General features: G+C 44.5%; 1 protein-coding gene across 2 annotated transcripts in view; it reads left to right on the top strand.

Moving 5' to 3' along the window:
- Positions 1-13,016, top strand: part of SMYD1 (SET and MYND domain containing 1) — a 46,654-nt gene extending 33,638 nt beyond the window's left edge. For both annotated transcript variants that reach the window (XM_030565459.1, XM_030565460.1), the window contains 4 exons: positions 6,368-6,460; positions 7,421-7,584; positions 9,895-10,063; positions 11,795-13,016. In XM_030565459.1, the coding sequence (XP_030421319.1) occupies positions 6,368-6,460; positions 7,421-7,584; positions 9,895-10,063; positions 11,795-11,953 (585 nt within the window). In that variant the 3' untranslated portion in view covers positions 11,954-13,016. The remainder of the gene's footprint in view (positions 1-6,367; positions 6,461-7,420; positions 7,585-9,894; positions 10,064-11,794) is intronic.
- The last annotated feature ends 738 nt before the right edge of the window (positions 13,017-13,754 follow it).

The raw sequence follows: 13,754 nt of genomic DNA, 5'->3' as shown, positions 1-13,754 counted from the left end.
GCCTCCCATCTAGCTAACAAGTCTGCTGCTGTGAAAAGTGATATTAACAAACATACAGATGTCATTTTTCACAGAAGCAGACTTAATAGCTAGCAAGTTTAAAAAAATGCAATCAAAAAAGCAAAAGAAACAACAATAAAAAAAACAACAAGAACATGCAAAGCACCTTATTTGTGTTTCTATTCTGTTTAGATCCAGTAAAGAATAGAGATAACTGTAAATTATTTTGATTATTGAGTCTGCAAAAAAAAAACCCTCCATAAATAAGTTACTATGATTTGGATACATAAATGTGCATATTTATTTGTTTTTCATAAAGTTAAGTATTTTAGGAAAAATTGTCTGAGTGGCCACCAGCAAGAGTTGGTAGCCGCACTCTGAGGCTACCAAAAAAATTGTTATGAGAACCCCTGGCTAGGTCTTTGTGAGTGGCTGCATTGAGTCGATTCTCTGTGGGGAGTTCACATGACAGGCATAGTGAAGCATAGTGACTTGTGTTTGTTTATTATTCAGCGTCACTTGAGTTCTTGGAAGAATAGCTTTATTCACTGTGACAAAGTTCCTCTTCTACCTTGGTGGGTCCTGATCTTATTGGCAGATTTGCTCACCTCAGTGATCTTCACCTCTTGTGGAACCCACAGTCTGGGTCAGCTCCTCCTGTGTCTGATCAGGAGTTGGGAGGTTTGGTGGGGGAACCCGGGCCCGCCCTCTATTCCAGGTTCCAGCCCAGGGCCCTGTGGATCGCAGCTGTCTATAGTGCCTCCTGTAATAGCTGCATGACAGCTATAATTCCCTGGGCTGCTTCCCCATGGCCTCCTCCAAACACCTTCTTTATGCTCACCACAGGACCTTCCTCCTGGTGTCTGATAATGCTTGTCCTCCTCAGTCCTCCAGCAGTACACTCTCTCACTCTCAGCTCCTTGCCCTCTTGCTCCCAGCTCCTCACACACGCTCCTTCTCCTCTGGCTCCTCCCTGCCTGACTGGAGTGAGCTCCTTTTTAAACCCAGGTGCCCTGATTAGCCTGCCTTGATTGGCTGCAGGTGTTCTAATTAAAGTAGCTATCTCCACTGCCTTCTAGAAAGATCTTAATTGGTCCTAGGTGCCTTGATTAACCTGGAGCAACTGCCATTTGGTTACCGGGGTACTAGGGATTTGTTTAGCCTGGGGCTAACATACCAGTTTTTCAGTACTTTACTGTAGCCATCTGGCCTTGCCCCATCACATCACACAATGATCAGCCCCTCTCTAAATCAAAGCACAGCTGAACTACCTTAAGGACCTAATCCTGCAACTTTGCACTCATACAAGTAGCATCACTGAAATCAGTAAAAGCTTGATCCTGCCACGTGAGTCTTCTACTTGATATTGTTAGGACCGTTCCTTCAAGTAAAGGTTTACAGGATCAGGCCCTAATTGAAGTCGAGGGGACTACTTGTACAACCAGGAACCACTCACATGAGTAAGGGCTGCATGCAGCCCGTAACTCCTACTAACTGCTGGGAGACCACTGCAAATTAAACTCTTGTTTCGTTTTATTATTTACGATAATAATTCATAGTGTACTAGTAAATTACCTGTCTCTATTCTGCATCTGTGGTCACTTGTACCACACTTATCACTGTGGGGTCTGAACACCTCCAGCAATATATTCAGAAATCTGAGATCTTTCTATAGCACCTGCTGGTAAACCTTTAGGCTACATCTACACAACGAGTGAGGGAATGCGATTTCCTAGCTCATGTACATATACTTGTGTTAGTTCTCATCCAGCTAGTGTGTGTATAAATAGCACTGTAGTCATGGTAGCACCAGTACAGGAGTGGAGGCACATACCCACTGCTTTTCAGGTGGGCTTGTACTCAGCAGGGCTAAGCCATGCCTCTGCGGCTGCTCATAGGATAGAGACAGAGCAAGGCTTGTGTGTCTCTATGTGTGTGTGTCATTGGGGATCTGCTATACATACAGTCAGCGTGTGTCTCTTTCAGGGTGAATATTTTCCATATCTTTTAGTGCTCTCATGGAAAAATCTCCCTGTACCTATGCAAGGTCTGGGATTTTACATATTAAAAATATTCTCCATGCATAGGTAATAAATCTTGGTATTGACCTTAACAGGAGACAATGTCTGCTTGCTGCCCAGCTTTTCTACATTCTCTGAATTCAGGCTCAGTCCTTGGTTAGTAGCAGCCCTCACAGCTGCATGGAAAATGCCCTCTGAATATATGCTGGAATGACAGTTTACATACTCAACAACTGTTCCATTCTCTGATCCTTCACCCTTTCAAATGAGTGGCAAAGCTTCCATCGATTTCAGTGGGACCGGGATTAGGCTCTTAGTGAAGGCAGGAAACAGCTTTCATTTGACAATTCATGTAGGCAAATGGGATAGCCCCTGCGCTCCCCCCCCCCCCCCCGAGCATATGCTGCTACTGTTTAAATTACATTTCAAGTGCCCATTATAGAAGTCCCTTACTCAGCCGAAACAACTTGCATTGACATCAAAATGCCTTTTGAACAAAGTCTGCAGAACAGGCTAGGACCCCAAGGGTACGTCTACACAGCAGCTGGGAGACGTGAGCCCCAACTGGGCTAGAAAAGACATACACTAGCTCTGCTTGAATTAGCATGCTAAAAATAGCAGTGTGGATGTTGAGGCACAGGTAGCGGCATGAGCTGGCTGGCTGTTTCCAAGCCTGCCTGGCCCCACGACCACAATCTGGTAGCTAGCCTGTGCCACAATGTCCATATTGTTATTTTTAGGGTGAGTTTGAGCAGCGTTAGCATGTGCCTGTCTGCCTGGGCTGGGAGACGTGCTCCCTCACCTGCAATGTAGACATATCCCAAAAGCACTATTTAGGCTTAAACCCGGGTTAAAATCTGGTTATCTTCAGTAGTTTCAGTCTTTTAAGCTATAACTCTGTATATAGACTCTGAGAAAAAGACCATTCCTGTTCCTCGTATTGTAAACTTTCAGGGCCCTTTCTAGCCTGGCTGTCATTAGGATCACAGGTGTCTGTCTCCACAAATTTAACAAAATCTAACAGAAAGATTCTCCAGGCCTCCCGCACTCCAGATGTTAAAAGCAAACAACGGGATAAACCTAGAGCGTTGAATCCAAACCCCTTCTTCTTTCAGGAGGGATCAAAATCTGTTCCTCAGGTACAAACCCAGGATTACTGCTTTGGTTCTTGGTCATATAACAGTGTTGTCAATTTTATTGTGAATTTCACAATAAAGGGTGTTATTCTTGAAGCCCCACCTCAAGGCATCATGTGATTATAAAACAACTTCAGCTTTCCTTAGAAACAAAAGAAGTAGATTTCTAGCCCTTGTGATTGCGGGGGAAACTGTAGCGTTTAATTTCAGAAAGGGGAACTACACAAAAATGAGGAAGTTAGTGAAACAGAAATTAAAAGCTACAGTGCAAAAAGTGAAATCCCTGCAAGCTGCATGGAAACTTTTTAAAGACGCCATAAAAGACGCTAAAGTTAAATGTATAGCCCAAATTTAAAAACATAGTAAGAGAACCAAAAAAGTGCCACCGTGGCTAAGCAACAAAGTAAAAAGCAGTGAGAAGCAAAAAGGCATCCTTTAAAAAGTGGAAGTTAAGTCCTAGTAAGGAAAATAGAAAGAAACATAAACACTGGCAAATGAAGTGTAAAAAATTAATTAGGAAAACCAAAAGAGAATATGAGGAACAGCTAGCCAAAGACACAAAAACTAATAGCATTTTTTTTTAAGTACATCACAAGCAGGAACCCTGCTAAACAGCCAGTGGGGCCACTGGACGATCGAAATGCTAAAGGAGCGCTCAAGGATGATAAGGCCATTGAGGAAAAACTAAATGAACTCATTGCATTGGTCTTCACGGCTGAGGATGTGAGGGAGATTTCCAAACCTGAGCCATTCTTTTTAGGTGACAAATCTGAAGAACTGTCCCATACTGAGGTGTCATTAGAGGAAGTTTTGGAACAAATTGATAAACTAAACAGTAATAAGTTACCAGGACCACATGGTATTCATCCAAGACTTCTGAAGGAACTCAAAAATGAAATTGCAGCTCTACTAACTGTAGTTCGTAACCTATCATTTAAATCAGCTTCTGTACCAAATGACTGGAGGATAGCTAATGTGACACCAGTTTTTAAGAAGGGCTCCAGAGGTGATCCCGGCAATTACAGGTTGGTAAGCCTGACTTCAGTACCGGGCAAACTGGTTGAAACTATAGTCAACAACAAAATTTTCAGACACATAGATGAACATAATTTGTTTGGGAAGAATTTACATGGTTTTTGTAAAGGTAAATCATGCCTCACCAATCTACTAGAATTCTTTGAGGAGGTCAACAAGCATGTCAACAAGGGGGATCCAGTGGATATAGTGTACTTAGATTTTCAGAAAGCTTTTGACAAGGTCCCTCACCAAAGGCTCTTAAGCAGAGTAAGCTCTCATGGAATAAGAGAGAAGGTCCTCTCATGGATTGGTTACTGGTTAAAAGATAGGAAACAAAGGGTAGGAATAAATGGTAAGTTTTCAGAATGGAGAGAGGTAAATAGTGGTGTCCCCCAGGGGTCTGTACTGTGACCAGTCCTATTCAACATATTCATAAATGATCGGGGGAAAGGGGTAAACAGTAAGGTGGCAAAATTTGCTGATGATATAAAAATCAGCATGATAATTAATTTCAGAGCAGACTATGAAGAGTCCCAGGCAGATTGCGGAGAGCTGCAAAAGGGCCTCTCAAAACTAGGTGACTTGGCAACAAAACGACAGATAAAATTCAGTGTTGATAAATGCAAACTAATGCACATTGGAAAACATAATCCCAACTATACATATAAAATGATGTGGTCTAAATTAGCTGTTACCACTCAAAAAAGAGATCTTGGAGTCATTGTGGATAGTTCTCTGAAAACATCCGCTCAATATGCAGTGACAGTAAAAAAAAAAAAAAAAGCTAACAGAATATTGGGAATCATTAATAAAGGGATAAATAATAAAACAGAAAATATCATATTGCCTCCATATAAATCCATGGTACACCCACATCTTGAATAATGTGTGCAGATGTGGTCGCCTCATCTCAAAAAAGATACGTTGGAATTGGAAAAGGATAAAAAAAAGGCAACAAAAATGATTAGGGGTATGGAACAGCTTCCATATGAGAAGAGATTAATAGGACTAGGACTTTTCAGCTTGGAAAAGAGATGACTGGGGGGGCAGTTATGATAGAGGTCTATAAAATCATGACTGGTGTGGCAGCAGGTTTAAAACAAAGAAAAGGAAGTATTTCTTCACACAACACACAATCAACCTGTGGAACTCCTTGCCAGAGAATGTTGTGAAGGCCAAGACTATACAGAGTGCAAAAAAGAGCTAGATAAATTCATGGAGGATAGGTCCATCAACGGCTATTAGCCAGGCTGGGCAGGGATGGTGTCTGTAGCCTCTGTTTGCCAGAAGCTGGGAATGAGCGACAGTGGATGGATCACTTGATGATTATCTTTTCTGTTCATCCCCTCCGGGGCAAGTGGCATTGGCCACTGTTGGAAGACAAGATACTGGGCTGGATGGACCTTTGGTCTGACCCAGTATTGCCGTTCTTATTGCAAAGAAGTGGGAACCCCGGAAACTCAAAAAACAGAAGGCAAAGAAAAAGAACCCAACATTAATTAGTTTTTAAATTGCATGATTTTTTAAGACAATCTCAATATTTTGGGGGCCTGACTTGTGGTTTTGGAATGCTTGCAACCGGCATTCCAGCGTGGACAGATGGAAGGAGCATGCTTTCAAGGCCAGGTGGGAAGTCATGTTTTGGCCCAAATGCTGACAGTTTTTCCAGTATGTAAATAAAATATGGGGTTAAATTCCTCCCTGGTATAACTCCATGGAAGTCTCAGTCCATGGCCCCAATCTTGCCATACATTGTGCACATGCAGCACCTGGTGACTCCATGTAACCCCACTGAGGGCAGCCTGTTTTCTGTCTCCCATGCTCAGTCTTTTTCATTCCCCTTTGAGGTTTGAGAGAGACTCCCAATTGCCAATCACTAACTTTTGACATTTTGCACGAACAAACAAACAAAAACAAGCCCCCCAAACTACTCAGGTCCCTCTCCGCCCCCACACCCCCATCCCAGTGAGAGCACAATCAGGCCATATATATGCGTTAGCAGCTCTGAGTGACACTGTAGGTTAGTACAGGTAGGGGCTGATCTGCTCCCGTTGAAATCAGTGGCAGTTTTACTATTGAGTTCAATGGTAGCAAACTTCAGGACCTCAGTATGGCAGCTGGTTCTAGTCCGGGGAGCATGGGTGTTACTTCAGAAGTGAATTCATTTCAATAGCTTTCCAATGCTGTCCCCAGCCCTCCCAAGACGTAGTGAAGGAAGTTCTTCAGTTCTCCAAGGACACCATGGAGAAGATCAACAAGGCCCGCTCCGAGGGGGTCTACCACGAAGTGAGTCATGATGTCTTTGGTCTCCCGTTGCTGCAGAACTTCAGGGAAAGGAAGCAGGCCTGGCTCTCTCTTGAGGCAGCTGATCTCACCAAGCCACTGGGCGGACTCTGACAGCATTTGTGTTGTCATATTAATGAAACCGTCCTGCAGACAGGGGCACTAGTTGCATACTCAAGCTGACGGGTCAGTTTGCTGATGTCAGTGTTTATGGGGCAGACAATGAATGGATACACTGAAATTAATTCACCAGTATCCACTTCCTTCCTCCCTGGGTCATTCATTCTCCTCTGCCCATGTCCTCCACCACTCTGTTCACAGCCTGCCAATGAGTGACCCTTCCACTGGGCTGCCCATCTTGCTGGAACTCTCCCGTTCTCCAGGGCTATGAAACAGGGATGGGACCAAGTCACAATGGTTCTGAGCTGGATCTAAACTCCCTCAGTGTCCAAGGGGATCAGATCTAGTCTTTCCCCTCTGATCCATCTCACAGAGGATGAGACTGAACCTCCAGGGCTGACGCTGGATCCACCCTTCACCAGCACGTGAGAGGTTCAGAGCTGGTGTCACTCTGATCCCATCTCTCTGCTGATGCCCATTAGTGATTGGAGGAAAGTTTGTGTGGTGGCCGCCATCTTGGCCAGCACTCCAGGGATCTCCAGAGCTACAAGCATGAGCTAAGAGCCAAGACTCCCTAGGTGAGGCTGAAATAGTCTCATGTCCTTTGCGGATGGGGACACAGGGGAAACCTGTAACTCACTCACCAGTGGGTTACATTTGCACCTTTTACTCTTACTTTCCTCGCTTGTTTATGACTGACTTTTTCTGCAGAGCAGCTATTGAGCAAATGGGATAAATGTGAAACATACAAAATACAGCGCTCTGTCATGGCGGATGTGCAATTCTAGGGCAGACAATGCTGTGACGTCCTCTTGAACTCATTTGCCTTTCATGGGTGCCTAGGTTGTGAAGCTCTGTCGTGAGTGTCTGAAGAAACAAGAGCCCGTACTGGGAGACACTAACATCTACCTGCTGAGAATCCTGAGCATCGCTTCAGAAGTGCTCTCCTACCTCCAGATGTTCGAGGAAGCATCAGGCTATGCAAAGAGGATGGTTGATGGTTACATGTATGTGATCAAATTGCCCGTTTTCACTGTGGCTCTTTCTGATTCTATAATTTAATTAAGACATTTCTACAAAGAATCTGGGCCTGACGCTGCTTTCACTTTACAAGGGTGTAAAACAGGAATAAGTCCACTAAGGTCAACAGAATGACCTTGGTGTAAAACCTGTATAACTGAGCTCAGAATCAGGCCCTGTTTTTATCAGGAAAGAGAGAAAGAATTTTGCTCACTTTGTGAATGGAAAGTTCCAAAACAGGATCATTTTTCAATGTATCTGCATATAACTTCAGAGGGGAACTGGACAGGTTTCATTAACCCATCTCTTTTGTCTGAGAAGCTGCCCAGAACTGCTTAGATGGTGTCAGAAAAATTAGACACGGAGAAGACCTATCATTATATAAAGAACACACTGTGCTCCTAGAATGTGATCTCTGACTGGTAAAGAGATGCTATTGTGATAAGAAAACTTCTGGTGGGTTGCACAAGTGTCACCAAGTGCAAATTTTTGTCTTGCCCGTTTACTGTGCACCACTTTCAGGTCACATCTAAATTCCTTCCTGACCACACACATGGTGATCAGTTAGACTCTGTGCATGACAGCAAGAACCAGTCAGCCAAACCCCTGAGAGAACAAATGCTTGATGCTACCCCAGAGCCCTGGCCCATCTTGCCCAGTGTGCCCCGTGGCATCCCTGATGCTTCAGAGAAAGAAGATAAAAAAAACTCTCCCAGAATACATGGGGAGAGGGGGAAATCCCCTTCTGATCCCCTGCAGGTGGCTTGGCCCAGTCCCATTTTAAAGGACTCAATGATGGGGGTTAGGGACAGGCCTTTAGGAAATAATATATATTCAAACTTGTTTTGATTGTTGAGCTTTTCCATTGTGAAATAGTCCTTGCTTTGTTGGAGCATCTGCACCTGGAAGCTGCCTTCCTTCCTTCCAACAGTTGGCCATCAAGAGGTGATTGGCCAGAAACAAATACCCAGCTGGTCTAGAAAGAGCCTCAAACCATCTAGAATTTCCTTCCATCTTAGCAGCCCAGCAGCATCTTATCTAGGTGCTTCCCCCATGTTGTGATAATTTTAATGTGATCTCCTTTTGGACAGCTCAGTCATACATGATGAACATTGCTGTCTTCTTTGAACACTCTGTATCTACTTCTTTACTGATTAAACCAAGTTCCTACTGCAAAGCCAGTAAAGCTATGGAAAAGTGGGTTGGGTTTTATTCTGTTCAGGCTAAGGGTACCCGATCTGGCAGGTAGTAATCGATCTATCGGGGATCGATTTATCGTGTCTCATCTAGATGCAATAAATCGATCCTTGAATCGACGCCCGTACTCCACCTCGGCAGGAGGAGTAAGCAGCGTCGTCAGGCCAGCCGCGGCAGTCAACTTGCCGCCATGAGGACAGCCAGGTAAGTTGAACTAAGATACTTTTGTCTTCAGCTACGTGAATAGTGTAGCTGAAGTTGCATATCTTAGTTCGATCCCCACCCCACAGTGCAGACCAGCCCTAAGGCTCTGCAATTTTTGTTTTTCCTCCCTCATATTAAGTGTAGCTCAAATGACAAAGTGAGCACAGATTCTTAGAAATCACAGGTTTTAAAATCGTGGACATTAGAAGTGGAAAAGGCCTATCGCATCACCTAATTCTTCCTCCTGTCAAAGAAGAATTGTTCCCAGGAGTGTGTTGTTTGCCATTTTGTCCAGTTTCATTTTAAATGCCATTGACCACTGTTGTTTTATGAGAGGCCGCGTGGTCCAGGGGAAGGATCATAAGCCTGGAAATGGAACCTACATTTAAGTCCTGGCTTTGCCGCTGATCTGCTAGGTGACATGAGGAAAGTCATTTCACCTCGCTGTGACTCAGAGTCCCCATCTGTAAAATGGGGACAATTAAACTTTCCTCCTTTTGCAAAGTGCTTTGAGATCCACAAATGAAAAATGCTACGTAAGAGCTAGGTTTAAATGTAAATTCGAGCAATTGCTCACTGTGCTGGAACTGCAATGTTAGGGGCATAGCACTGGATCTTGATTGCAGTTATATCGATGGCATGTGGTGTTACAAACCTTCGGAGCCCGTATCAGAGCTTAAGAGACTTCGCTCTCAGCACGTTGTTCGTTCCCAGCCAGGTTCTGCCACACCAAGTAGTAGCTCCCACTTCCAGCAGTTTGACTGATTTCAGTGGGGCTACTCACAGATTGAGTAAGCATGACAGAATCTGGCTGTCAGCAAACAGTGTTTTCGGGTAATATTTACATTTCAAAAGTTAGATTCTCACCACAGTGAAATTTATCAATGTTTTCCCAGGAAAATATACCATCCCAACAATGCGCAATTAGGGATGGCAGTGATGCGGGCAGGGGTGACCCACTGGCATGCCAGTCTCATTGAAGCAGGGCACAGCATGATCTGCAAAGCCTATGCTATTCTTCTGGTGACCCATGGACCTACCCACCCAATCACCAAAGACCTGGAGGTAGGTGGCCAGAGTCTCTGTGTCTGTGTAATCTGGTTTGTTGTCATATATGAAGAGTAAAATTTAAATAAATGGTGAAGCAGATGCCTAAAAAGCTGGGAACTGCTCATATAAAGCTTGCTTCATGCAGTGTGATGTTAATATGTTTTCCATTAGATTTCACTAGAGCTGGTTGGAAAATGGAATTCCTATCCTCTGAGACATTCCAACGTTTTAACATTGGTTTTCATCCCAGTTGGGAGAAATAGTCAAAATACAGTATTGAAAACTTTCATGGAATGAAAAGCGATAAAAAAATTGGAAATGTTGAAACAAGATGTTGATTCAAAATGAAGTGTTTCATTTTGGAATGTTGATTTGAAGCGAAAATGTTCATATCTAACAGATGTTTTGACAAAAAGTTGGCATTTTAAAGTAAAAATGTCAATTCAAAACAAAGTGTTTCATTTCCAAATGCGGTGTTGGGAAATTGAAAAATGTGACATTTCCCGATCAAGTTGTTTCTCTCATCAATATGTTAGCTACAGAGCCGGAGGTAGGCTTTGCTGGCCTTTTGGAGAAGTGACATGTTCTCGTGCCAGCTCCGTCCTCACCTGAACTTGGACAGTGGCCCTGTGACTGCTAGGTCAGGGTGTGTGTGTTTGAGAGACAGAGACATGCATAGGTGTTTCTGCAACCGCCTCAGCAGCATCGTCCTAAAGTCACTGCCAAATGTGCATTTTATTTCCTCAGACCATAATAAGGGGCAGTGGGTTGCTGTGCTCTCCCAGGAGCTCCCTAGGAAAGGAATTGTGCTTTAGGGATCCACTTCATTCCATTGTAACGCCAACAGGCCCCGGTCGTCGGTGGGCAGGATCAAACCTGGGACCTCTGGAGCTTAGTGTGTGAGCCTCTGCTGCGTGAGCTAAAAGCCATGCGGCCCTTAGCTAAGGCTGTAGAACAGACTCATTTTATTTCTCTCTGAGTGGTCTTGGTGCCACTCAATGGGACAGAACACCACACCCAAGAGGTGTCTGGGTTACATATGCTCTCCCCCTGCTCCTGGGGTAGTAATTTGTTGCAGGCCCCGCTTTCTCCCTGGCGCACTGACTTAGCTCAGTTGGCTGGTGTATTGGAGGATGGAGTCAAGACTCTGCTCATTCCCCGTTGCTCCTTGCCCAGCTTCTCCAGGAGAATAGTGGGCTCACAGCACCCACTTACCCTTGTGTGCCTGTATCCAAGGCCAGCTGGCCTGCAGAGGGGTGTAAAGGGAATCCTTAGCACCTCTCCTCTGCTTGTGTAGGTACAGGGTCAGCCCTGTAATCTAGCACTGGCCATGAATTTGTGCTCAGGAAGAACTCTGGGTTGACAACTTTGGGAATGGGAACCTGTATTTGTCTGCAGAAGAATCACAGCAGACAGTGGCAGTGCAATCTACGCCACGCTGCCTCACCACTAATTAGCCTGGTCTAGAAGGGACCATGGCTGGGTTTGAGGGAGTAGCTGAGTCTCTGTGTTTGGGAAACCTTTGGCCTCCCTGATGAGGGACGGGTTATGGAACTGGTCTGAGGTCATCCTCCCTTGTCACATGGGCTACTGAACAGTGATTAGATGGCACCGATGTTCAGCCATCTAACAGAACTGGGGAGCAGAAGACCACTATCCTACCTTAGAAGGTACTTTATTTCTTTACTTTGAGAGATATGGTAGAGTTTTCACCACTTGGTCTGCCCTTTGATTTCACCCCTGCAGGTCATGCGTGTCCAGTCGGAGATGGAGCTGCGCATGTTCCAACAGAACGAGTTCATGTATTACAAAATGAGAGAAGCAGCCCTGAAGAACCAGAAGATCCAAGTTATGCCTGAGCCCACCAATGAAGCTCCATCAGGCCTCTTCCACACAAAGCAGTAACCACATAGTTTCCAGTTATCTCTATTCCTGCATATCTGGTAGAACATCAACCCTTTCCTTCCAAATCTGAAGAGGTTATTTGTAATGAGCACAATGCCATCTAACTAAGAACACATAAATCTACCGAGAGTGGCTCTTGACAAGTATTCTTCCAGGAGCTCAGGGCACCAGCTAAGAAATATTTCACAGGAAATAGATCTTCTTTCCACAAATAATAAAAGGGTCATTATAGCATCTCTTCTGCAATCATTCATTTTAGGGCTAGTTCTCTTCATATAAGGCCAAATCTTGAAGTCCCTCACTTAGAGTTTCAATCAGTTCTTTCTCAAGCAAAACTTCCATTGGAGTCAACAGCTGCTTGCCTAAGTGAAGATGGGGATAAAACCCAGTGAAAATGAGGATGGACTACAGGGTTCGGCCCAAAGGGAGTCTTGTCTGTGTGAGGATTGAGTGAAAACTGAGGAAAGCTATTAGGATTTGGCACTGAGGAAGTTTTAAGTAAAGAAAATTTCCTGCCATTTTTCTATAGTTCAAAAACGAGTTTGTAGTGTAGGTTAGTTCCTAACCTGCCGAATGGAGCAGACTTTAAGCAGTGCTTTGACCAATATGCAGATTAATTAGAGATCCTACCTTAGGTAGAAGAATTTAGGTACCATTAAGGCCGTATAAACTAGGGTGGCAATGGCTCAGCTGACACTGGCCTGCCAATTAAAAAGTGCATAGACACTTGGTTTAAATCTCAGCATGGATGAAGTCAAACCAGGTTAGGTCGGTGATCAGAAATGGGGCTCTGGTGTAGGTCCAAGCCAGTGGCCAAAGAAGATTGAAACAGAATGGTTAGCTTCCATCACACCAACCAACGGGCAGGGAGCGGCAGGGAAGCACGGCTTCCCTCGACCACAGTATGGGAGCTCCCGTCTGCTGTTAGTGGAGGGAGTGAGAGATGTCCTCCTCACTGCTCCTACTCACTTTAGTCCCCAGTCTTAACCTGGGTTGGAGCACTGTCGGCTGACCAAACTGTGTCGTGCTTACCCTGTTTCAATACAACAACATTTAAACCATGCTTAAGCCTGGTGTGTAAGTTAATTTGTGAGGGAAGTGCAGGTGGGGCCTGCAGTGAGTACCACAGATGGGTCTAATGTAGTGTATAACCAGGGGGTGGCTTTAGGGCTCGTGTGCCATAGAAAGTGAACGCTGATGAGCGTGGAGTGGGTAGAAAGGGCAGGCTCCTTTAGGAAGAGAATGACAGATGTCACTGCCAATATCTTTCCTGCACACTTGGTTTGGTTCAAGAAATGTCAGGTTCAGCTTGGACTTATCTGGTGGTAAGGAATATGGTCTAGTGTAATGGGCAAGGGAGCCAACATAATCTGTGTTCCAGTCTTACCTCTGTCATTGTCTGTGGTAAAGTCAATTACTTTCTCTGGCCAAGTCTAAATTAAGCTAAAACAAATGTGAACTCTGGTGAGGCTGGAAAGAAATGTAAATTATATCAGTTTAGCTTCACCTTTGTATTTGGCCTTCTGTGTCATATTCAGCAGGTTTAAAACAAACAAAAGGAAATATTTTTCACACAATGCACAGTCAACTTGTGGAACTCATTGCCAGGGGATGTGCTGAAGGCCAAAACCATAACTGGATTCAAAAGAGAATTAGATAAGTTCTTGAAGGATAGGTCCATCAATGGCTAATAGCCAAGATGGTCAGGAATGCAACCTCTTGCTCTGGGGGTCCCTAAGCCTCTGTTTGCCAGAAGCTGGGAATGGGTTACGGGATGAATCACTTGATGATTGCCCCGTTC

This window comes from Gopherus evgoodei, chromosome 5, assembly GCF_007399415.2.
Source record: "Gopherus evgoodei ecotype Sinaloan lineage chromosome 5, rGopEvg1_v1.p, whole genome shotgun sequence".
NCBI classification, from domain to species: Eukaryota; Metazoa; Chordata; order Testudines; family Testudinidae; genus Gopherus; species Gopherus evgoodei.
The sequence above is the reverse complement of the archived record's forward strand: the minus strand, read 5'-3'. Positions and strand labels throughout refer to the sequence as shown.